This window comes from Phalacrocorax carbo, chromosome 9 (genome assembly GCF_963921805.1).
Source record: "Phalacrocorax carbo chromosome 9, bPhaCar2.1, whole genome shotgun sequence".
Classification (NCBI taxonomy): Eukaryota; Metazoa; Chordata; class Aves; order Suliformes; family Phalacrocoracidae; genus Phalacrocorax; species Phalacrocorax carbo.
The window spans coordinates 19,463,149-19,489,249 of record NC_087521.1 but is presented as its reverse complement, the minus strand read 5'-3'; the positions used below and the strand labels follow the sequence as shown (position 1 = coordinate 19,489,249).

At 38.8% G+C, this 26,101-nt stretch overlaps 2 protein-coding genes across 2 annotated transcripts in view; one reads left to right on the top strand and one right to left on the bottom strand.

Moving 5' to 3' along the window:
• The window catches only part of TDP1 (tyrosyl-DNA phosphodiesterase 1), a 53,900-nt gene extending 46,127 nt beyond the window's left edge, over positions 1–7,773 (bottom strand). The window contains exons 1-5 of the mRNA XM_064460551.1: positions 7,684–7,773; positions 6,438–6,988; positions 4,808–4,851; positions 4,086–4,141; positions 3,105–3,201 (exon numbers count right to left, since the gene is read on the bottom strand). Coding sequence (XP_064316621.1) covers positions 3,105–3,201; positions 4,086–4,141; positions 4,808–4,851; positions 6,438–6,984 — 744 coding nt within the window. The 5' untranslated portion in view covers positions 6,985–6,988; positions 7,684–7,773. The remainder of the gene's footprint in view (positions 1–3,104; positions 3,202–4,085; positions 4,142–4,807; positions 4,852–6,437; positions 6,989–7,683) is intronic.
• Positions 7,774–8,384: 611 nt separating this feature from the next.
• The window catches only part of EFCAB11 (EF-hand calcium binding domain 11), a 34,358-nt gene continuing 16,641 nt past the window's right edge, over positions 8,385–26,101 (top strand). The window contains 5 exon segments of the mRNA XM_064460136.1: positions 8,385–8,474; positions 9,009–9,034; positions 9,036–9,099; positions 11,699–11,825; positions 17,561–17,627. Of these exon segments, the coding sequence (XP_064316206.1) occupies positions 8,385–8,474; positions 9,009–9,034; positions 9,036–9,099; positions 11,699–11,825; positions 17,561–17,627 (374 nt within the window).

Sequence of the window (26,101 nt, the reverse complement as noted above, 5' to 3'; positions counted from 1 at the left end):
ACTTAATGCTTTCTTTGCATCAGTCTTTAATAGTCAGACTGGTCACCCTCGGGGTTGTCAGGCTGGGAGATGGAGCTAGTATGCAGAATGAAGTCCCAGTGGTTGAAGAGGTGGCAGTCACCAACCTGCTCCTTCACCTGGATGTTCACAAGTCCATGGGGCCAGATGGGATCCACCTGAGGATACTGAGGGAACTGTCAGAGGAGCTCATCAAGCCACTGTCCATCATTTATCAGCAGTCCTGGTTAACTGAGGAGGTCCCAGACCTCTGGAAACTAGCGAATGTGACACCCCTCTACAAGAAGGGTGGGAAGCAGGATCCAGGGAACTACAGGCCTGTCAGCCTGACCTCAGTGCCAGGAAAGGTCATGGAGCAGATCATGTTGAGTGCCATTACACAGCACGTGCGGGACAACCAGGGGATTGGGCTCAGCCAGCATGGGTTTATGAAAGGGAGGTCCTACCTCACTAACCTGGTCTCCTTCTATGATAAGGTGACCTGCTTAGTGGACGAGGGGAAGGCTGTAGATGTTGTCTACTTGGACTTTAGTAAGGCCTTTGACACTGTCTCCCACAGCATTCTCCTGGAGAAGGTGGCTGCTCACAGCTTGGACAAGTGCACTCTGCACTGGGTTAAAAACTGGCTGGACGGCCGAGCCCAGAGAGTGGTGGTGAATGGAGTCAAATCCAGTTGGCGGCTGGTCACGAGTGGTGTTCCCCATGACTCAGTGTTGGGGCCGGTCCTGTTCAACCTCTTCACTGATGATCTGGATGAGGGGATTGAGTGCACCCTCAGTAAGTTTGCAGATGACACCAAGTTGGGTGGAAGTGTTGATCTGCTGGAGGGCAGGAAGGCCCTACAGAGGGACCTGGAAAGCCTGGATCATTGGGTCGGAGCCAACAGTATGAGATTCAACAAGGCCAAGTGCTGGGTCCTGCACTTGGGTCAAAACAACCCCATGAAATGCTACAGGCTTGGGGAGGAGTGGCTGGAGAGCTGCCTGGAGGAAAAGGACCCGGGGGTGTTGGTTGACAGCCGGCTGAACATGAGCCAGCAGTGTGCTCAGGTGGCCAAGAAGGCCAATGGCATCCTGGCTTGTTTCAGGAATAGCGCAGCCAGCAGGAGCAGGGAGGTGATTGTGCCCCTGTACTCCGCACTGGTGAGGCCGCACCTCAAGTACTGTGTTCAGGTTCGGGCCCCTCACTACAAGAAGGACACTGAGGTGCTGGAGCGTGTCCAGAGAAGGGCAACAAAGTTGCTGAAGGGTCTAGAGCACAAGTCTTATGAGGAGCAGCTGAGGGCGCTGGGGTTGTTTAGTCTGGAGAAGAGAAGGCTATGGGGAGACCTTATCGCTCTCTACAACTACCTGAAAGGAGGTTGTAGTGATGTGGGTGTTGGTCTCTTCTCCTAGTAAGAAGCGATAGGACGAGAGGAAATGGCCTCAAGCTGTGCCAGGGGAAGCTTAGGTTGGATATTAGGAAAAACTTCTTCACCAAAAGGGTTGTTAGGCATTGGAACAGGCTTGCCCAGGGAGGTGGTAGAGTCTCCATCCCTGGAGGCATTTAAAAGAAGGGCAGTGTGGTGCTTGAGGATATGGTTTAGTGGTGGACTTGGCAGTGATAGGTTAGCAGTTGGACTCAATGATCTTAAGGGTCTTTTCCAACCTTAACAATTCTATGATTCTATGATATTCAAAACTTATCTGGACACTGTCCTGGAAAACTGGCTCTAAGTAACTCCGTTTGAGCAGGAGAGCTGGACCAGATGACTTCCAGAGGTCCCTTCCAACCTCAACCATTCTGTGATTCTGAAGCATATAATGACTGTTACAAGCAGCTTAATGGCTAACATTGCAAAGAAAAGGACAGAAGCCAGGGAGAAATTATTTTGGTGTTTGTTTTTTTTTAAATCAGTGCTCTGCTCTTATTAAAGAATATTTACAATACAATACAATTTCTAGGAGAGAATGAAACATGAGTTACAGTTGTTAAGAAAACACTTTTAGCCAATGACAGCTCCAGCATTGTACCTAGTTAATATGGACGTTGAGGAGAAAATTAAAATATTCACATTCCATTTTGGGGTACCAACATAATAGAATGCATGTACACTACTAGAAGAATCTGAGGCAGTATACCCAAATAAGAAAATGATCACAAATGCCATCTTCCTTCCCCTGCTACTTATAATTAACTACACTGACAAGTTTATCATATCAGACATATTACCTTCCAATTCATGTTGTGTGTGAAAAGGAAACAGTATATGCAGAAATAATGAATTTATTGTTAGCATATTTGAAATCCTCATCTAAAATTGTTGCTATTCCACAACTTAGTGCAAACACCTGATTAGTACAGCACACAGCAGTCCAGAAATCCTGGCCTTGAGAACTCACTATGTTTGATATCAATACAACAGTCTTTAGGAAATTCAGGGTTACCAGACTGCCTGAGAAAATTCCAAGATCAGCCTCTTCCTAACAAAGAATAAGATATCCCCTTGATCATTAACACACTCCACCTTGGAAAATCCTGAAACACTGGCACAATTGTCATAACTGCATCCTTCCCCCAGGCTGAAGCCAATAAATTTATAACTCAGGAGCAGCAAGAGTGAGCATAACATCAGAGAGACAATGGCATGTGCCAGAAGTGTGCTTACAGCAATTTAAACAGTATTATGGAGACTGCTTGTAACAGAATTTTTTTGTGTAAAACATAGTCAGACAAATAGTAATTCTTTGAACAGACTTAAGGTGACAGTGACACTAGGACTAAGTTTTGCACTTTACAGAAAAAGTGCTTCCATTTCAGCCATTACAAGAATTCGAGCGCAGCATGTTAGTGGAGAAGGTGTGAGACCTATGACATTTTTGTGGGCAGCTGTTCTGTGCAAACCTTTTGCAGGTGACAGTCTACCATAATGACAGACAACCAGGAACACAGTTACCATGTTCCTATGGTCCCGGTAAGTATATTCCTTAAAGCATAACAATAAATTCTTGACTTCCCATATAAGATGCATCTCTCCTCAACCATAACATGATTTTTGAGTGCAGATAGTTTAATTTCAAACAAAGTATAATATAAATGTTAGTTACCTGACAAAAGCTAATGTTGTCATAAGGGCGTGCTTGGGCAAGCAGTTCAGCTTTGGATTCTCTCTTTTCACCATGAACTATCAACAATGGCTTCTTCCTTAAATAAGAGGAGATTACTATTAAAACAGCAAGTGAATTAGTAATCAGTCTAAACCACTCCTTCATGTAGCTATGACTTCTGGCCCCCAAAACTGATAGCCCAGCAGGAAGATGGCACTAAAATCTATACGCCTTATTAACTAACTCAAAAAAGCAGTAACTATAGTAGAACCTCTAGAAGACAGACACTAGGAAACTTTAATTAAAAAAAAAGGAAAGAAGACGGGAAGTGTGGAATAAACCATACACCAAAATAGAAACTAATAATACAAGATCTTATATGGAACTCTTGTCTGTATAGCTAAGACAGATAAAAGTGCTCAAAAGTATTGATATACACAGTGTGTATCTAAGACAATTTAATCATTGTTACCTTATGGAGAAGATGGGACGAATGAGAGGGAAAAGGAGAGGGCTAGGTCTACTCTGACAGTTCACTTGTTAATACTCTCTTCTATTGTATCATCCTGAACAGTTTTGCATAGTTTTCTTGTGCCCCTCCTACTGTCCCTCCCTTCTTTTGCATGGCCTTGCTCTTGGCTCAGTAAACTGCATTGCAAAAAGCGTCTTGTTCCACCTTTATAGGTCATCTACTGCATTGTCATCGTGGCCCACAATGGGACCTCATAAGTGTTATTTAATATAAATCAGAAACCAGCCATACTGAACTCTGACCATTTAGCAGTCTTGGAAAGAGGCAAGACATCAACAGAGGACTACAACTGTGGAATAGGCGTACAAGGAAAAACAAGTCTTTGCATATGCAATCGGTAACAGTAATTTGCAACTGCAAACAAGCATTTATCATTCAGTTATAACAGCAACTTGCATGAACGGAATGCTTGGAGACCGTAACATTTCATCTTCATAAAATACACATACCTGAATTCCTCTGGATACTGTCTTACAAGCCATCCCACATCTATACAGTAGTTAAACTTGTACATAAGAAAAACAAAACAGATTCATTAAAAAGAAAAAGCAGAGTTTGTCAGAACAATGAATTACAGCAGAAAAGCCTCCTGTGTAAAGTCACCACTCAACACCACTTCCATCACACAGAGCATGTTTTAAGAACAAGTGTATTTTTGAATTTTACATGCCTTTTTTCATGTCTCTTCACAATTTGGGAATGAATTTAAGTTATTCAAAAGCATGTATTAATAAAATTTAACAAGCAGAAGAAAAGAATCACATACACATCATCGAAGAGCTTTGGTTCAAGAACCATCTCTTTGCCACGTGCTTATAATATGAATGATAGCAAAAGCTTCAATGCAAGAACAATAAAATATCATTTCTAGACTGCAAGGCTTTTTTCTTTCAAAGAAATCATTTACATGCACATAAATACACATTTTTCAGTTGCACATTCCCCGAAAACAGGGGAGAGGAAGCAGTCTTATAATTGCCTGAATTGTAAGCAGAACAATGGATGACTTTTGTATTTCAATAAATAGTTGTACAGTTGAAAGCATTTAGAGCTTCCTCTGTATTTTAAAAGAATTCCCTGCTAATATCAGCTACATGGCACAAACAGGGATTATCAAGTTTAAGGTTAATAAAGTGAAATAAGCAATAAATTTGGCAAACTGAGCACTCACCTGGGCAGAAGATATGAGAGTCCCAAAAAGAGGAGACAAAATATCTATTAAAAATATTAAAGCATAACTGAGTAAAAAAAAGGTTCAAGTTAACATTTCACATCTTGAATAGTTTGATAACTACCACAAGCACCAGATTTTTCACAGACTTGATGTAACAGCAACCTTCACAATCAAGTTTACTGTTTTGAATATTCAAGTCACTGATTCCCCTGTGGAACCCTTATGGTCTTATGTTGATAAAAACCATTAATCCTTTCAAAGTAGAAAACAAATTTTAAAAACTCATTAGGGGAAACACCAAGATCATATGGAGAAAGGGACATCAAACTACTCTCTCCTCTATAGAGTGGGCTTGAAGAACTGTGGCAAAGTAGAAGCAATAAGGGCAGAGGTAACATTTAAAGACTTATCCATTGCAGACTGACTGTAGGATATGTGTATCCTTCGAGTCCATTCATGGCAACACAGAAGACTAATCCAACTGAGTGTTTATAACCTCAATCACTGAAGCACAGCAGCAACTTGAAAACATATCCTACAAATACCTTCTAGGATAAGCAAAATATTTCATGCTCTATCTCTACAGAAATCTGGTTTTGCAGGTTAAACAAATAAAAACCCTCAGTCCCTCCATCAGCTCAACTAATCACCTAGCAGGGCAACTAGTCCTAAGACAGGGCAGGCCAAAAGCCACAACGAATTCACAAAGCAGACAAGAACACAGAGCAGTAAAGCAAGTGAACCTTAAAGACATAACGCAGTAAAGCCTAACACCAGGCTGACATCAATAATCAACGCCCAGAGGGAGCACATGAGGTTGAGGAAAATCTAACTGTACTTACAGTTAGATGTAACTTACAATCTAACTGTATAGGTCTTCAGTCATTTGTTGTCCCGCAAAGAACTACAAAATTTTTCTGCCTCATTTTACTGTATTTCTGTGCATAAATCTCTTATTAATGCTTGTTTCTGATTCAGTCTTGTGATGCACGAGATCTCACTTCTGAATGGGGGGATGTTTACAGCTGCACAGAGCTGTTCCCCCTTACATTAAACTGCAACTACACAGCATTCCTGAAGCATCAATATTGCACGCCAATGACTGACTTCCATCTTGACTTCTAATTGAGTTGAAATGGGCCCATGAACCCCAGCCACGGGACTTCAGAAGTACTACCTCGTACTGCATGAAGCAGTAGTGAATTGCTAGGCCCAAACCACTCGGCAGCACGGAGACAAGCACAGCTACTCAGGGAGCGTGGCTAGGCACCACAGAAAAGGACCCTTTAACAGCCATGAAGGCAAGCGGTTTTCCCCAGATTAACTCACACAGAAAGCAGAAATAAGAAGCACCATATAATTTGCCTTGGCTACATGCACATTAGATGTGCATGGTATAATTCAAGCTACATCAGAATCAGTATCAGCAAATTGTTTTATACACTGTACTTCTAAAAGAGAAAGGCAAAGATAACAGAACCAGTTCCTACAACTTGCATATTTAGAATATGAAGGCTCAGCTATACCAAGGAATATTTGCATTTAAATATACTCTCAAACTAAAAATAAGTATTCTCTTGCAAACAAGTCTCCCAGAAGCCCACTTCTGTAAAAGCCACTTGTTCACCTTTTATGTGCAGGGCCCCAGAATTATAGCTCTGTTCAATTCCTCTGACTTTAGTGAGAAAAAACCTGAAAGGGTTTCCTCCATTCAGCAGATCCCAGGTATCTTGGTCTTCACTGGGTGTTTCATTATACTCCTCTGCTTTCTGATTCTCTGAGAGTTCATCATCTACACGAATATTCAGAGTGTGTTCTTTGGGAGCATCACGTTTTTCTTCTTTCAGTGTTTCTTTGTATGTGTGCTTTTCCTGATCTTCAGGCTCTTCATCACTACTAGAAAGACACCAGCCTAAGCCTTCTTGGCTAGCTCTCTGTTTTTCTGCTGGAGGCATTTCTGTAGAAATTTTTTTATCACTGAGCTTCAGGGGAGAAGCTTTTCTCTTGTGAGCAGCTTTCCCAGCTTCAGAGCACGGATATAGGGGCCCACTTGTTCTGCCACGTGCAGCATCCAATAGTGAAGATGTAGATGGTTTTTCACTGTCAGAGTTTTCCTCAGTACTTTCGTCACTGCTAGATACTGTCCATTTTCCGTGTGCGCTTTCCTGAAGCATGTTCCTAGGGATTAAAAAACAAAACACCAAAAAAAGAATTGTGCATTTCTTCTATGCTCAAGTCTGGTTTCCTTCCTAGCTTCCATTTGGTTATTACTATGGAACCTCTCTCTTTGTATTTGTCAGAATCTCCATCCAACTTCTGACGCGGGAAAATTACATAGCACACAAAGCTTATTGTTCCTGTGCCCAGGAAACAAAAAAACAGTTACAATGGGAGCAACCGTCAAGTGAGAAGCATCTGATGTGGAAATCTCCACATGGAAAATTGGCTAGGATAGGGACACGCACGGGAAAACATTTTAAGAGAGCAATTCACATCCTACAGGTATTTCTGATGCCGACCCTAACACTCAGGGGTCTGGGACGAGACGCAGGAGCCGAGCCGAGCCGAGCCGAGCCAGGGCCGCTCTTCCCGGCTGCCTCTGCGGAAGCGCGGCCGCCCCGTCCCCGTCCCCGTCCCGACGGGGCCCTCAGCCGCGTTTCCCTCCGGGCGGAGGGCGGCCGGGAGCCCGGGCGCCGCCCCCCTACCCTCGCCGGAGCCTGCGGCCGGGGGAAGCGGCGCGAGCCCGCGGGCGGGCCACGGCGCCTAGGACCCCGGTGGCCGCTCCTGCCCCACAGCTGGGCGGCCGCCACCCGCACCGGGCTCTCACTCGCCTCGCCGCCCGCCCCGCCCGCCCCCAGAGCGCTGCGACTGACCTGCAGGCCCTGCCGCCGGGCCAGCGCGCCACCAGCCTCAGATCGAGAGGAGAAGGCCGCGCCGCGCCCCGCCCCTCCTCCCGAGCCCGTGGCGCGCGCCTGCTTTGAGCCAATCAGCACCAGCGCAGCGCTCGCCTTCGGGGGTTGGCGGGCCCCGGGGCTTCCCGGTCTCCTTCCTCAGCGGTGCGGGGGCGGCCCCTTCCGTGGCGGGGCTCTGGGGTGTTGAGGGACCCTCTTGTAGCTACGGCGTCTCTCTTAGAGCTACTGAACCAGGAAAACAGTCATGTCTTGGTGACCTGAAGTAGTCTAATAAGTCATTTATTTGACGTTTTTATTAGTTCAGGGCAGGTGTGGTATTTGCATTCGTTCATTCAGCTCAGTGTTAATTACTGTGTCTGAAGTGCCCCGCTAACGAAATAACTGTGCCAAGGCTTCAAGAAGTGAGTGGGAGGAAAATAGGTGTAAAATTAATAAAAGTAAGGGTATGGACTACATCAAAGCTTGCTCTATCTACCAAAATGAACTGTCTTAGCATTTGGTCTCATTACTCTAATTTATTACAAGCTTGTGACTGCAGTTAACAAGTAATGTGTCTTATATTAGCATGCAATATAATTGGTGAGCTAACCCTAGAAAAGCATTGATGAAATTTCAACTTGTTTGTGTAATTTTATGAGTGCTTTTTTGCATAGTCGTGGGTAATGCTTCTTCCTGAAACAATCTGTGGATGTGCTCTTCAGTACGATGAGATTAAATGGTTTGTTATCAACTGTTGCCGAAGGTCTTCTGTGGTAAAAACTTGTAGGAAAGTTATATGGTTTTGTATGTTACCTGGAAACAGCATTTGTTTTCTAAAAGTACTTCAGAAAATTTGATGGCTTCTGACTATGCTTACATTACAGTCTCTTCTCATAGTTCCTGTCTATATAGTGATGTAAACAAGAGAATTAAAGATGCCTGGCATTTTTCAAGAAAAATTTTAAGATCTTGCATAAACAAATTTAACATCATTTGGTTTTTATAAGTCTGTACCATATATTCTAAGTTGGCAAAAAGCCTTTTTAGAATAAAATGTAAAATGTAGAAGTAGAAAACCTTTATTTTAACTTAACAAAAATTTTAAATTAAATGGGCTTAATCCATTTTCAGATACTGTAGCAGTAGCTGAGCAGAGTTCTGACAGAGATGTGACTATTCTTTAATAGTTTTTAAAAATAGCGTCGTTTATTCAGCAAAGCTTATTTTATTTTTCCCATAACAGTTATTCAAAGTAAAAAATATTAGGTCAGGTTTATTGTTTTTTTAACATGTAACACTTTCTCTAGGTTTTTGACGTGTGTGATGAAGATAACAGGCTATTTAAGCAGAGAGGAATTTAAAGTTGCAGTAGTAATGTTGGGTTTTAAACCCTCAAAGGTACACATTTATTCACTTATGTTCTGAAGATCCAGATGATATAGATGTCTCATTATTGCGAACTCTGTGTACTGACTGGTCAGCAGTGGCTGGAGTGGATTACTGTAGGTTTGGTAAACAGAAATACCTACAGATTCTTCAAGTAATTTTTTTCTCTGGCAATGTTTACTACAAAAGGAAATAATCAAAACCCTACCTTTGCTGCTGTAGACTGTGATGAACAGAAGGATGCATTGTATTTGCAAGATGTATGAAATAAGTGACTTAGCTTGTTATTGATCAATTATTGGTTTTTATTAGTGGTACACTCCATTTCTTTAGTCAGTGGTTTCAGTAGATGTGAAACTACCATGTGTCCTAATAATAAACATGTATTCTCAAAAATATAGCTATTTTTGGTTTCAAGTAACAGTTGGGCATTTTTAGTCTTGAATTCTCTAACAAATCTATAGCTGTACAAAAATCTTAACAAAGAAAGGTTTACTGAGAGAAATCATGTGTTGAATACACACAGGAAGATACCGCATAAATTGTATGGCTTAATATCATTCTTGAAGTTATGTTTCTACTGTAGTACTGCAAGTGATTTCAAAAGAACAACACACATGTAAGATTTCAAAATAAATACATGGGTGTCTGAGTTTGTCTTTCTTTTGGCATGTTGATAGAAGCTTGACCGATATACTATAAAGTAGATTTAGCATAGAAATTGATTCATCTTTCTTTTCTGTTTTGAGCAGTCTTTTCCCCCAACTTGTGACTAAGTTGGTTTTTTTTACTTGAATATGTATTTTAGGAAAATAGTCTTAACAAGGTCATAAACAAAATTTTGTCTATGATAATTTAAAGTAAAAACTACAGAAATGTTTTATTAAACTGTGAAAGTAATCATCTTTGATACATTTCAGCTGTGGGTAAATGTTTTCTCAATGAGCTATGACCACATCTGCAAATAATTTAGACTTCCAAAGTGAGTCTTAACTTCTGAATTATGAATCTGAAAATGCTCAGCTGTCACTTATCAACCTTCTCCTATCTGTTTTTACCTTCTGGTAAAAAATAGCTGTTCTGTTAAATTCCCTGAATGTTTCTTCTAGTAGGAGTACTCAAAACATGCTTAAGGCATTCAAACAAAAGCAGGTTCTGTGCATAAGTCACTGATGGCTCTGTCTTGGAAAAAGAATAGAAGTGAAGGACTCCGGGGAAGAAAGGAGGTATAGGTTTAGCTATTTCTTCCTGAAAAGGTGCCAAGTCACACCTGTTGTCTCTAGGCAGTGCCATGGCCACCTGGCTGCAGACCATTTTGTCTGTCTGTGCAGCTGCACAAAACTTAATTTAAAATGTTTGTTCCAGGAGTGATTCTGTCATCTAGTGGTTTTGCTAGCTCCTTAAGTGGGCCCAATTCCAGCAACTGCTACTCTTTAGCCAACGACTGCTCATTATGAAGTACTGAAAGATCCCTGGGTAGACAGATGCTTTTCTTTGTGGCTTTTGCTAATGTGGATTAATTATGGTTTATGGTACAGTCACACCTTTTGCTGTTGCTGATAGCTAGGCCTTGTAAGTATTCCCTTAAACATTTTGTTAGTTCTTAATCTAGTGGTGAGAAACACAACTTTCTCTGTGGACCAGATAGGAAACAAGCACAGAAGTCACAATCCTAAAAGTTGATTGTCAGGATCCAGTTCTTGAGCATTTTACTTTGTTGTCAAATCTATTCAAATCAGAGACTATCATAACAGCCTTTGTCTTCGGAAGTCACTAAGAACAGCCCTGGCAAGGAGAGTACTTTCAAGAGCTTTTCAAAGAAATGGGGAATGGTGTGCATATGCTGCTACTTAAGTTAAGGTGAAATTGTTTTCTCAACTATGCTACATACTACAATAAGTTTTTCAGTAGAAATGGCAATTACCTAGCATCATCAACTGCAGTCAAGCAAATGCATTTTTAGTAAATTGTTGCTGCATCTTTTTTTAGTCATGTCTTCATTTATTCTATAAATTAAAAGTAATGCTAACTTTACCCACTAGATGTCATTAACAAACTCTTTACTGAAGGAGATGGGACCTAAGAATTTGAATCGCATTCCTACTCCACTTGCTTTTTCAAAATAATTTGTTGTATCAATTCCATATTTTTTGTCCAGTATTATTTTTGTGTGGTTATTAATAGAGATTCTGAACTTCCTACTGTTTAGAATTAAGCCTTCTGAGACAAGTAACTAGGAAACCATGAAAAAGAGATTAACCTGATCATTAGACTGATACTGTATGTATATTTCATATATTCACATATAAAAATCAGCATTTGTGGGAACTAGCAGCATTGTGGGAATCATGTTTGAGGGACTTCTTTTTTTTCTCTGAAAGTTTGGTTCAGTGATCATCTTCTCCCCAAAGTTATTTGAACTGACCTAAAATGCTCTCATATTTCAACAACCATTCAGCTGGCTTACTGCACATTCAGGTGTTAAGTGTTTCAAATTAAAAGGGTACTGCAGGAATAGTAGTCATGAAAATATGTTGTTTCCCCAGCTGAAGTTTCATTCCTGGTACTGTTACATTTAGATCTAACTAAAAGCACTCTACACTGTGCCTAGGAGGCCAGGCCCCCAAAAATGTCTAGTGTTTCTCCTGACCCAGCTCCATACTTTCACATCAGGATACCAGTAAGTCAGCATATGCTGCTGGACAAGTCACCAACAGCAGGGCAGTATGACATCCTCAGTATGGAAGTGCAGTCTCAGCTCAGGGCTGCTTACAACTTCCAGCTGCTCTTCTGGCACATCTTATAAAAGCTTTCTAAAAAGGACTCCCTAGTCTGTATTTATGCCTGACATAGTCTGTGTGAAAAGTGTTGCAGGCCAAATGGAATATATAGTCTTAGGTAAACTGGCCACAGCATGTTTGGCTTGTCCGTTCTCCAGAATGGAGTGTGCTTATATTGCACTAGAAGCTGCTAATGTGTCATCTCCTCCAATGTGAGTTGTCTCAGTACTACAACTATGTGCAGTCTTGTAATCTAATAACATAGATGCAAGAGTTTGGACTCATGAGCGCTCAGTCAGGCAGTATAAATGTAGTCCAAAGTAGACGTCTGTGCTTTCTTGGATATACACTTGCATTCTGTTCCTTTCATTGTTCAAAGATGTTTTCCAGTGATCTCTTGGTCACCTCCTAATTCAGTTCTGAAAAAAATTTTTTTTTCTTTTCATCATGTAATTCAGCTTTTTGCTTTTGTGCTATATTGAATCTTGGTAACACAATAATATAAGGGAGTATTGGTGAATCTTGGTAACATGGTGATCAACATATAAGTGTCAGTCTTGTGTTCCTATCACATAAAATTGTGAGGGAAGATCCTATTGAGAGACAGTAAAGGAGGTATATAGTACATAAAATGAAAAGCAGTGGATTGGTTTCAGGATAGCTGTAGAAGCTAGATGATGCAAACAGGTTTTTTAAATTTCCTTATCTTTTTTTATTTGCTACCTTTTTATTAAAGATTGTATTTTAGGCAGATTTACCAAAGGAATTTTAATAAAACTAGGTTTCAGGAAATAGTTGATCTCTAATATGAATATTGAAACAGAAAATTTTTTCATTTTTTATAAGGAAATAACAAGTTTGGAGGCTGATGCTCCAAAAGTTAATTTTGAATATTATAGTTCCTTTTTGTGTAGTTGAACTCCAATCTGTATAAAGTTAAGCATGTTTGTTTAAGCATACTTAGTTTAAGGTTTAGATAGTGATTAGGATTCTATCAGGACTGCATATATGCTTAGTTTACTGGATGAAAAAGAGGTGGTTATATCTTAGAATTAAATATATTCTTACTTAAATGCCATAGATGATGCTGTTGTGTATTGTTAAGTGATAAGTATTTAGTGAAATCACATATTATTGACATAAAATGGAAATCATACAGGAGTTCAGATTTATCACTTCTGTAGAAAACCACTGTGGCATATCTTCTGTGTTCCAGGTGGAGGTGGGTTCAGTAATATCTTCTGTGAGACCACATAATTCAGGTAATATGCAAACACCTATCTGTCAAAACTCTAGAGTTTTGAAGAACCCAATGTAGTCTAATGATAATGTTTGTAATTTTATGAGGTTTAACAAGACCAAGTGCTAGGTCCTGCACTTTGGTCACAACAACCCCATGCAACACTACAGGTGGAGAAGGACCCGGGGGTGTTGGTTTACAGCCGGCTGAGCATGATCTAGCAGCGTGCCCAGGTGGCCAAGAAGGCCAACAGCATCCTGACTTGTATCAGGAATAGCGTGGCCAGCAGGAGTAGGGAAGTGATTGTGCCCCTGTACTCGGCACTGGTGAGGCTGCACCTTGAATACTGTGTTCAGTTTTGGGCCCCTCACTACAAGAAGGACGTTGAGCTGCAAAGAAGAGCAACGAAAGTGGTGAAGGGTCTAGAGTACAAGTCTTTTGAGGAGTGGCTGAGGCAATTGGGGTTGTTTAGTCTGGAGAAGAGAAGGCTATGGGGAGACCTTATCGCTCTCTACAACTACCTGAAAGGAGGTTGTAGTGACATGGGTGTTGGTCTCTTCTTCCAAGTAACAAGTGATAGAATGAGAGGAAATGGCCTCAAGTTGCTCTAGGGGACGTCCAGATTGGATACTAGGAAAAATTTCTTCATGGAAAGGTTGTCAATTATTGGAACAGGCTGCCCAGGGAAGTGGTGGAGTCACCATTCCTGGAGGTATTTAAAAGAGGTGTAGGTGTAGTGCATAGGGACATGGTTTAGTGGTGGATTTGGCAGTGTTAGGTTATTGGTTGGACTTGATGATCCTAGAAGTCTTTTTCAACCTAAATGATTCTGTGATTCTTTATGATTTTATAAATGAGCTGACCATGACTATTAAAGAGGATTTCCTTCAGTTTCCTAATATTTTTAGTGCTTGTATGTTACATTTAGCTCGAACTTATTCTTGCTTCTCAAAGTGGCATTTCTTAATAGCAACATTATATAGATTAGTGATAGAGAAAATTAACTAGTACTTTTATTGTTCAAGTTGGTAAGTGATGAAAAAGGTTCTGTCAGGTTTTCTGTTCCCGTTTACTTGGGCAGATACTGGAGTCTTACATGACAGTTCAATAAATATCTGTTTCAGTAACAACCCTTGCATTTATATAGTTATGCTTGTGGTTTTTTTCTTGTCTTTGACCTTATCAGTTATGCCCATACATCTGTTTGTGGCATCATGTGGCTAGTCTTATTGGAGAAATGATTCATATAAAATATGATGTGGCAAAAAAATGTGGTTGCTTTTATTAATGTTCCCTCATCCCTTTAGCCACATGGCCCCACAAATATTTATATTAATACATTTGAAGGGCATTGCGGAGGCTGTTTCTGTTTTTTCTAGCACTGATGCCAAAACCCGTGTTCATTAAACCACATACTTACTTGTAAATCTTTAGTTCGGGCAGCAAATACAGAATAAAGTTTTTACTCAGATTTTTTTTCAAGAGAGCAACCATGTATGAATGCCCGAACGAAAAATAGTGAACTAAAATATAAAGACAGATTATGGATTTGTTAATAGCTAATTGGCTTGAATAATTTTTTAATATGGCCTTTTTGTGTGTTGAGATAGCTTTACAGCCTGCTCTAGTAGCACATAAATTGCCAGGTCTCAGGATCAATGAATAGGCAACACTCTACTATAGGAGTAATTCTATAAAAGTGTATACTATAATTTTTTGGGCTCGTATGTTACTCTGAAAGAGAAATAATAAATGGATGGAAAACTTATATTGCTTTTCATGGTTTCCCTTCCATAGTTATCCAATTGAATGGAAAGTCATTCATGCAGGCAAGTTCAGTATGTTTAGGCAACCTCTGTTATTAAAGAAATTGTGCATGTACAGAACCTAGCAGTTGAAAGCAGCAAGACTTTGTAATCCTGGAAACTGAGACTGTAGCAGTTCTTAATATATGAGTTTTCAAGAAGAAATAAGGAAAGAAACACTGGAAATGTGTAAGCTTGGAGTTGAAGATTTGAATTGAGACAGCAGGTGGAGCTGAAGGAGTTGTGCTTTTGGACCACTGCAGAAAGAATAGGATATGAATCAACCAAAAGCAAGAGAAGCACAGAGCTTTTGTTATGCTATTTGATAAAGAAAAATTCCTGCAGGATACAGTCATGTTGCCTTCTAAAGAAAATGAAATTGTTTAAGATGAGCATAAAGCATATATTAGAAAGTTATGAGAAAGGAATATTTGTCTCTTTAAATATTGAGCTGAAGTGGGATTTTTTCTGAAAAAAAAAGATAAATGTACCTGCAGAATTTTTATATCAAGATTTTTACATGTTTCATGGGGAGGCCTGAAGTTCTGAGGGGCAGATTTTTGTTTCTTAATTTTTATGTTTTACTTTCATTTTAGAAGAAACAGTAAATTAAGTACTTATAAACTAGGTTTGCATTTCAATTTATTTCATTTTCAAGTCATTAAAAGGATAAGATAACTGTAGAAGTAAAGACTTTCCTATAGGATACACAAGGAATAACTAATCCAGTTTTGCATTCAATTTTATTATTAATTTAATAAGAATCTATATCTGAGGTTATAGATTATTACAGTTCTCTCACTGCTGGGAATGATGCCAGATAGATTGTTTATGCAGCATGGATCTTTATCCATGTCATGCAAGTGCTATTGACTTAGAAAAGTCCATGTTTCTCTCCAGTGCAAAGCAACATGAGATGGCAGGTAACAAGAAGAAAAAAGTAGAAGTAAACAGAAGCATAATACTCAAGTATCGAAAACATGTAAGAAAATTTAAACAGTATTGAAAAGTTTGCATGATCATGATCTAACTTTGAAGACTATTATTTCAGTTTTATTTTTGTGTTTATTTATACAATTAAAATTATTTGTAAGTTTTAGACCACAGTAATACATATCTTAAGGAGAAAAATAAAACTGACTTTTTCACAGGGAGATTTATGTATGTTTTATATTTTTCTAGGTCTATTATTTGAAAAGCTTTTAAATCTCATGGGTGCAAAGAAGGCTGCACAGTTATACAGTAATGAAACAAGGCAAATATTTACAGCTTTTGATGTGTAAGGTAAGTTTTTTTCTCCTAAATATTTAGAGTATTAATTTAATCCTAAAGCAACTAAGCAAAACAGAGCACCTGAAGGAAGTAAAAAGAAGTTAAGACAACATACTGCAAAGTTAAGTAAAACAGTACCAGAGTAACAAAGATCATGATGATAGTATTATAAATGAAGTCAGGGTCAGTAGGCTGCGGTGTTCTAGATGGTACCTCTGGATTGTCTGTTGTGCTATGAGCTCCTCCAGCTGTTAAAAGAAATCTCTGGCCATTCACCCTACCTACTTGCTGTTACTACCTCTCATTATTTCTCTGTTATTCATATGTCTCCACTCACTTTATGACACGTATTTTATGGATTTCTGTGCCTGGTGATGGCTATAGATCTTTTTTCCTTCTCATGACAGACCAAGGGAGGGAAACCAAATCAACAAGGATTTTTTTCTTGTTCTTGTTGGGAAGTAAGTGTGATTTTTCACTTCTGCTAGACAGCAGAGGATCTCCTGTTACCAAATTGAGAAAAGGAAAACTTAATCAGGAGCTGATGGGCATTCAGATGGTCCTGTGCCTTTTTCTTCCAGACCTGAAATAGGACTATGGCCCTAGAAAAGAGGGAAAGTGAAACATATGGCAGATCAAATGTTTGGATGATCAGATACGCATCGACTCAGCCTTTTGCCATAAACTAAAAGTAGCTTTTGAAGTGTTATTTTTAGTGAGTTATTTCAAAGGACTTAACTGTTTCAAACATTGTGCTTTTGTTTATCTTGCTATCTGCTGCACACATTCTGCGACAGCCCTGTTTCGGATGCTTTATTTTCCAGTTGTATCTGGAGGTGAATTCATAACCTAAGTAATTGACCAGTTGATAGTACTCAGATATAACGTGTTCAGGATCTTAAGTCTGCAGTAGGTTTAAACTGAAGGAGAAATTTTTTACGAAAGAAAATTTTTGAAACATAATGCTCAGAGTAACTGTCAATGAAAATGATAGATTTAAATCTGTAATTTTGCATATTTTAGAGTCTATATTTTCAAAGTTTTACAAATCTGAAATTTTCAATTAAAAATATCTACTTTTAAAGTTAAAAGTTAAATAAAAGAGTTGTAGATGTTTTAGGCACAGTACTTTTGAACAGGGTTCACAGTGTCAAAAAGGAATTGTCGGTATAAAATCTTTCCCAGACTGTTTGTCTATATAATGCACCATCCTAAAATATTTTGTGAATACAGTAACTTAAAGTGTATAATCATTTCAGAAATGTGGATTAGCTCACATGCAAACAAACATGATTGTAATAGTTTAAAAAAACACCCTAATTTATGTTACTTTTCTTGCCTAAACTTGATTAAAAGAGGATTTTTCACTTTTTCAGACTTCGAGAAAGCCTTCAATTTGTTTTCTCCTAAGTTATCAAAAAGAATCATAGTTGAAACCTTCAGGTAAGATTAACAGAGAGATTCTTATTCCTGGATAGCAGGCTTTTTGTTGTATATGTTTCAGTTAATTGAAATAATTAGATTCTATCACACCACTGAAGATACAAGCTTCAGCACATTACTGTTTCAGTTACTTTAATAATAAATGTTATAAACATTATGTTTAAATAAGATAATGATTAATATAAATTGTATAAATAGAAATAATAAAAATAAGTATAATTAAAATAATAAATATTATCAGATAAAGTAATTTATTGCCTGTACTGTTTTTTAAGAAACCTAAAATTATTTACTCTTACATTTTCCTCCTGTAATCGGGAAATCTGCATTCAAGAGCGCGCTCTCGAAAAATTCCATTAAACTGTAGTGCGTGTTGTAAGGCAGTAGTGGTGAGATTTCTTGCAAGCTGAGATTGGCTCAGAAGTGAAAGGATAAAAATTTGAGAGTAATTTGTAGATCATATAAAATTGATTTTACCTCTGCAGTTGCCAGTAAACATTATTTTAAAAATATTTTGGAAAACATTGCATTGCAAACTGTAAGAGTTTCTTTTTGTCATGTGAATGATTTGTTTGGAAGTAACTCAGTCATTGGGAGAAGTCCTTCACTTTTAAAGATTTGGCATCAGATAGCTTGCTGAGCACCATATTTAAAAGGTAGGGTTGGATTTTGGCTTCCCCCCCCCCCGTTGTCTGGACTCATGGTACAAAGCATTGGAGCAGAACAGGAATTGGTCTGTACATCTTCCAAGCCCCTGGCATGCAATAACAAAATCAGAGGTGTAGAGAGACTGTGTCTTAGATGACACTTTTGTGTTTTTGCACTAAAGATGTAATATATTTTGGGGGGAGTAATTATTTTAAAAAGGATTGAAAAGTTATGTGGTATGTTGGGGCCAGTCGTCTTTAATATCTTTACAAATGATCTGGATGAGGCGATCGAGTGCACCCTCAGTAAGTTTGCAGAAGACACCAAGTTGGGTGGGAGTGTTGATCTACTCCAGGGTAGAAAGGCTCTGGAGAGGGATCTGGACAGGCTGGATCGATGGGCCGTGGCCAATTGTATGAGGTTTAATAAGGCCAAGTGCCGGGTCCTGCACTTGGGTCACAACAACCCCATGAAACGCTGTAGGCTTGGGGAGGAGTGGCTGGGAAGCTGCCTGGCAGGGAAGGGCTTGGGTGTGTTGGTCAACAGCAGCTGAATATGAGCCAGCAGTGTGCCCTGGTGGCGAAGGCGGCCAACAGCACCCTGGCTTGTATTGGGAATAGCGTGGCCAGCAGGAGTAGGGAAGTGATCGTGCCCCTGTACTCGGCACTGGTGAGGCTGCACCTTGAATACTGTGTTCAGTTTTGGGCCCCTCACTACAAGAAGGACACCGAGGTGCTGAAGCATGTCCAGAGAAGGGCAACAAAGCTGGTGAAGGGTCTAGAGAGCAGGTCTTATGAGGAGCAGCTGAGGGAACTGGGGTTGCTTAGTCTGGAGAAGAGAAGTCTGAGGGGAGACCTTATCGCTCTCTGCAACTACCTGAAAGGAGGTTGTAGTGACATGGGTGTTGGTCTCTTCTCCCAAGTTACTAGCGATAGAATGAGAGGAAATGGCCTCAAGCTGTGTCGGGGAGGTTTAGATTTGGTATTAAGAAAAATGTCTTTACTGAAAGAGTGGTAAGGCAGTGGAACAGGCTGCCCATCCCTGGAGTCACCATTCATGGAGGTATTTAAAAGACATGTAGACGTGGCACTTCAGGACATGGTTTAGGAGGCATGGTGGTGTTGGGTTGATGGTTGGACTTAATGATCCTAGAGGTCTTTTCCAACCTTAATTATTCTATGATTCTAAGATTTTACAGTTGCTTTTTGTATATTGTCAAAAAATGAATGAGAAAATGTAAGTAGAATAGCTTGAGGTGTTATCATTTTAAAATATTTTAAGGAATACCACAAAGGGCCTAATGTCCAATTTTTCTGTCCAGTGATTAAAATGTTTTTCTTAACTATTAATTCTTTTTAGGTCAGAAAAGCGTATGCAGTTGCTGTTCATATTGTTTTATTTTGCATTTTTACATATATTTTTTCAGTATCTTTCTCATCTGAAAAATTGTCAAATAAATTCAGAGTTAGCTTCATATTGTAAAATAGTTCTGAAAACTTTTGGCCCATCTTTCTGTCAACGAAACTCCCCAATTTCAAATTTAAATTATAATCAAGATGAATTTAATAAATGAAGGAAAGTTCAACCGAATGTTACGGTATACTACATGTCTAGTAAAGAGGACATGTCATGATCAACAGTAGCTCTAATGCTAGCTTATTAGTTTAGTCTGTAAATATCACAGTGCAGCAAATGAAACTTGTGATTGCGTATTTATGATCAAGGTATGGAAGCTGAAGAGAAACACAGAAAAATTATTTTTCAAGAAGTTGTTTGCATGTTTCTTTGGCTGCTTTTGAAAGAAATTTTATAATAGAATACAGAATTCTTTAGGACTGAGCAGGCCAAATCTGCATGGAACTCTTCAGAATTGTAATTTGAAATCAGAGTCCTAAATCCTTTAGGTACACATCCTTTTTGGGTATTTCTTTTAACTCTTGGAGTGTATGTTGAACTTCATGTAGAGAAACAGAGCTAAGACTTTTGTCCTAAACTGAGCTGTATAATTGGATTAAAACTGTATGAAAAGAAAACCAGAGGAAATATTTTGGACATAGATATTTGTTAGAAGCTTCAATGTATTTGTGCCACAAATTTGTATTACAATGGATTGCTAAAACAAACAGAGCATATATAATTTCATATCTGTAGATATGTTTGTTGTTCTTCCCTCTTTTTAGTACAGAGATCAAAATTAGGTTTTGGGACTGAGCATAGTTTTAAAATATTTTGTGTTAAGTAAAATACATATACATGTATGAAGTTTAGCATCTTGAGGTGTGATGACTCCGATCCAGTGTGAGTTCTAAAACTATATCTATATTAACAATTAATACAGCACATAGTGATCAGGTCTGTAGAGCTAGAAGTTTATGCTGGGGACCCTGTATCTGTACAATGTTCATAGAGGGAATTACTTGGACTAATTCTAGTCTGGTCAACAGACTGAATGATCACTTGAAGTTGGAATGCTTCAGATCCGTGCCAGGAGCACATCTTTTGGTTTAATTTCATCTGGAGGAATGTAGTCTGTATACTGTGATCATTGTGATGTTAATCACAGTACAAGCAGTGGGGAAGACCAGGAGATTCAACTCAAAAGAGCATTCCAAATCTTAAGTAAATGCTGTCTCCAAACTATGTCAGGTACTGGTGGGTTCCTTTAATTTGGAGGGTTACATGTATTATTTTCTTATACTTTAAATGAAGTAAAACATTACAGATCTGAGCTAAGTCTGTGGTTAGTGTCACAAAGGCTAAAAGGAAAGGGAAAGAAAGGGAAGTAGGAAAAAAAGTTAAAGGCACATACATCACATTTAGTTTCTCTGCTTACATTACAGAGCAGGCAATTATTTACTGCTATAGAGTGTAATTCTCAACATATTCTTAGACATAAAAATGAAAACCAGTGTATCTAAGCTATGCAGAACACAAGGAAGGAAGAATATCAGTAACTGATTTACATTAAGAATGAAGGGCCCCATTGAAGTAATTTAGCTTTCAGATCAAGACAACTTGATTTGTAGGTGTGCAATATGCTCATAATGAGGCATCTGTACATGTTGAACTGATTTTTACAAGCTTGAGACTTGAAAATGGAATTCTTGTATTTATCATTCATATATTTTACAAATACTAAAATAGTCTTAAAATGTTTAATATAATGTAGTAAGAAGCTAAAAAGTAACAGATTATTTTTCTAACCTACCTGTAAACTGTTATGCTCAAAACTTTTTTTATGGCTAAAAAGGAGACACACCTGATACATAAAGCCAATACTTATTTTTACTATATACAGAAATCTTAGCAGTCTAGTAAAAGAATTATTAGTAGTACAGATTTAATAATTGCAAAAAAAGGAGAGAAAAATCAAGAATACTATGCTACAAGAAGTCTCAATGCAGTCAAATATGTTACGCACCTCCAAACATCTACTCCTTTTTCTGTTGTTACTCTCAGTCTTCCACTGTCCCTCTTAGTCCTGAAGTTGACAGGTTCAAGGCAGGCATGGTAAGGTGAATTGCCATTATCCTGACTTCTTCACCAGAAAGAGCATGATATTCATATTGATGTTTTCTCCCCTCTCACTCTAGCGTCCAGTTTGGGTCATTTTTGTATGTTTTCCATCATAGTATACACCTTCCTCTTTCTTCGTTAGTCCACAAGCCCATATTGCATCCAAATGTACTAACATAGAATCATTTAGGTTGGAAAGGACCTTTAAGATCAAGTCCAATGGTTAACCTAACACTGCCAAGTTCACCACGTATGGCACATACTACATATGTTACATACTTGTTCTTTGCTCTCTTTGTCATCTGTAAAACCACTTTTGTCCAGCTCCTGTGTCTGCATTTCTTTAACTGACCATTGGTGAGTTGTTTTTAGTCTTGGTACTCCGGTGTTAGCCTGTGTCCTGTATCTTAACACTCCCTGTGCTCCTCTACCCAGTAGTTGGACTCAATGATCCTTGTGGGTCCATTCCAACTCAGGACATTCTGTGATTCTAGATGCTGTGTATTTATATCTGAAGACCTCTGCTCTCATGCCAGGTCTATATTTCTCTACATCATTATCTTAAACTCATAAATATTTCATTTTACATGAAAGAAATTATTGTTACTACTGTCTGTATAAGGCTATGTAGACATAGCCACCTAGTCCTTAGAAGAACTGCTGTTACAGATAACAAGTAAAATCTCCAGGCAGGTCAAGCAAGTTCAGATGAAGTCTGACAAGCCTCAGTTCTCAGACCTGGCAAACTCAGTATGGAGTTTGTGGCCTGTTACTAGCAATGGCTATACTGTATTTACTGAAAGACAGGGCTATGAAACATACAGTTAATATCTCTGCTTTAACATTGTATATTCTTTTATAAATATGTAAAGATGTAGTCAATTAATTTGAATTGGTGGTAGAGCTCCAGCATGGAGTTCTGTTGTGAAATCCTCTGTTTTATGAAGGAAAAAAGATACTTCATTCATCAGTGCTTCTGAGTATAGTAAGCGGGTGGGTTTTTGGTTTTGTGTTGGTTTTTTTTTAAATTCCATGGGAATAGAACGAAACATAAATATGTTTTCATCTCCTACTGATAAAATAATATTTAACGCAGACATTCTTTCCCCTGAGGGATTGTTTTCTTACAAATGTCAATAATATGCTGCACTTAGCTGTTGCTGAAGTCTGCAAAATGTGGGCGAATTTTCAGTTTATATTTGGTTATATTAACTGACCAGAATCTTACCTGAACAGTAGCATAACAATTATTGTTTCAAAGCTAATATTGCGGTTATATTGAACAAAATGCTCAAGTGCTGGTCGTGGACCTGATGTGCACCTGATTAAAATGCTATTGTACCATAAAACCTCAACATTATTGACACAAGAGTTGCAGAAGTACCTGCTAGGGTGAATGGTGTGATGATATGTTCTTTCATGATGGGGGTCTCTGTAATGGGTAGCACACACAAGAATTTCTATATAATAATGCTGCTGTTCTGCATGTAGCTACATGGATATGAACTGTGGCAAGTCCTTTGCGATAATAGTTTGTGATAAATGGCTGTCTGTAAGTGAACATGTTGTCTTTTGAAGTGGGATTCAAATTCCTAAAAAAATATTTCAAGTACTGCTTTCCTTTTTTGTGTGAATGTGAATGTCGTATCTGAATTATACAGTATTATTAATTACTGCTGCTGAGAAAATATTTGTCTTAGCTGTACCATTTCTTTAGAAAAAACAGGTTATATTTATGCTAAATCCTTAGACCATGATAATGGAAATAGTGACAGAAGGAAGCTGAAAACCACTGTGTGAACGTGAGTGAACCTATAAATAATGAAAAATGTCTTACAAACCAAAAGTGGACAGAAAAGTCTCATACAGTTTTTAAAGCTAGCAAGCGTAAATCAGATCTTAAGGAAGAAAAGAAGGCGTTCATGATCTGCATTTTGTGCTGCTGTGCCTTTAGACTGATAGGATCAAACACTAGAGGTATATTAGTACTTTTGTATGTATTGGTACTTTCCATACGAAAAATGACCTAATTGTCTTGTATTTCTTTCATGTAATTATCTAGTAATGAGAAAATAACATGTTTTTCAGAGCCACCCCATGGAAGAAATCTTATGCTCTTTTATGCAAGTTTGATTTATAGACATGTACTGCAGAGCACAGTGAATATGAGACATTCATCTTCCTATGGCTAGTTGCCATGGAAACATAGTACACAGTACAATGTCATTCCAGCTCTGGTGATGCCTGCAGTAGTTTTTTCCTTTGTTGTTCTTGTTTCTTAAGCAACTGTCTTGCGGCCTTCCATATTATCACACTTCATCACCTATACAAATCTTTTTCCTTATCTCTTGAGAACCATCTCTAATAGAAAAGGTCCATTTTTTGTCTACCCATGCTTATTCAGTGTATGTACATTTTTTTTTCAAATCATGGGTTAAAAGCTTGTCCCAGGCCCACAAATAATATACCATTGCCCTAAAACTGGTAAAAGAAGATGGTAAACCAGTCTAAACACCAAAGTTTAAAGGTCCTAGCTCAGCATCTTTATTTACAATCTCCTATCAGGGACTGGAGTTAATGTTTTTCCGTAACCAGTATCTCACTCCAGGAAGACAGACAGTAAAAATAATCCAACAAATTCCTGTCCTTAGTAGGCATTTGTGAGGTGGACAAAATCCCAACAGCTGTCTTATAATACTCTGTTTCACCCGTGGGAGTTAAGGAATGAGAGGAACTGGAGAAAAAAAAAAAAGGACATCTTCATAAATAATCTAAAAAGGTACTAAGGGGGTTCAGAGTGTTGACAAGAGTCAAATGGAATGATTTTTACATTGAGAAGCTGTACCCTAACACAAGTTCTTCTTTTTCAAGGCAGTACCTCTTTGATGATACATTACACAAGGAATCAATACACAATTAAGGCTCTATGTGTCCCAGGTTCTGCCTAAGTGGGGTGATACTTTGCGAGAAAACATGTATGGTTGAAAACTTTTTGTAAAGAATCCCAAGTTAAGACCTAAAGATAGGTGTATCTATTGGGTAATATTAATAATGACTTTTGGTTTGTTTTTCCTATCTATGATGTTGTTACCAATTTTGTAATCCAATTACTTAACAACATACTTTGCTAGTTCTGGTGGGTTGACCCCAGCCAGCAATTAAGCACCCACCCAGTCATTCACTGGGTGACCCCACAGTGGGATGGGGGAGAGAATCAGAAGAGCAAGAGCAAGAAAACTCGTAGGTTGAGATAAGGACATTTTAATGAGTGAAGCAAAGCTGTGCATGCAAGCAAAGCAGAATACAGAATTTATTCACTACTGCTCATCGTCAGGCAGATGTTTAGGTGCTTCCTGGAAAGCAGCATGCCTAATGGTTACTTAGGAAGATAAACACCATAACCACAAACATCCTCTCCTTCCTTGTCCTTTTCCCAAGCTTTTATTGCTGAGCATGTTGCTGTAGGATCACAGGATGGTTTGGGTTGGAAGGGACCTTTAAAGATCACCTAGTCTAACATCTCTCACTAGATCAGGCTGCTTAAAGCCCCATCCAACCTGACCTTGAACACTTCCAATGATGGGGCATCCACAATTTCTCTGGGCAACATGTTCCAATGTGTCACCACCCTCACTGTAAAAAATGTCTTCCTTATAGCTGGTCTAAATCTACCCTCATTCATTTTAAAACTATTGTCCCTGCCCTGTCACTACAGGCCTTGGTGAAAAGTCCCTCTCAGTCTTTCTTGTAAGCCCCCTTTATATATTGCACAGCTGCAACAAGGTCTCCCTGGAGCCTTCTCTTCTCCAGACTGAATGGCCTCAACTCTCAAGCTTTCTTTTATTGCAGCAATAGGTGATATCATAAGTCTCTCTACAGCATAAGCAACAAATTTCATATGGTATGGAACATCCCTTTGGTCAATTTGGGTAAACTGTCCCAGCTGTGTCTCTAAGTTCTTGCCCACCTCCAGCCTGCTCACTAGGGGAACAGAGTGGGGAAAAATAAAGCCTCGAGGCTGTCCAAGCACTGCTCAGCAGTGCTCACCAAAACACTGGTGTGTTATCAATGCTGTTCTAGTCACAGATCCAAAACAGACCACCATCCATGCTACTGTGAAGAAAATTAACCCCATCCCAGCCAGACCTAGTACGCTACTGTAAATTCAGTTTATTCGTTCATTTTAACACTTGTCTAATAAAAAAAAAAAATACTAGCTAAATCCTGCAGGAACCGGGCATACTGTTCCTATGGAAATAGAATACATCTATTTCACATCTTGTGAAAGCATGGAAAGCATGCTTTCATAT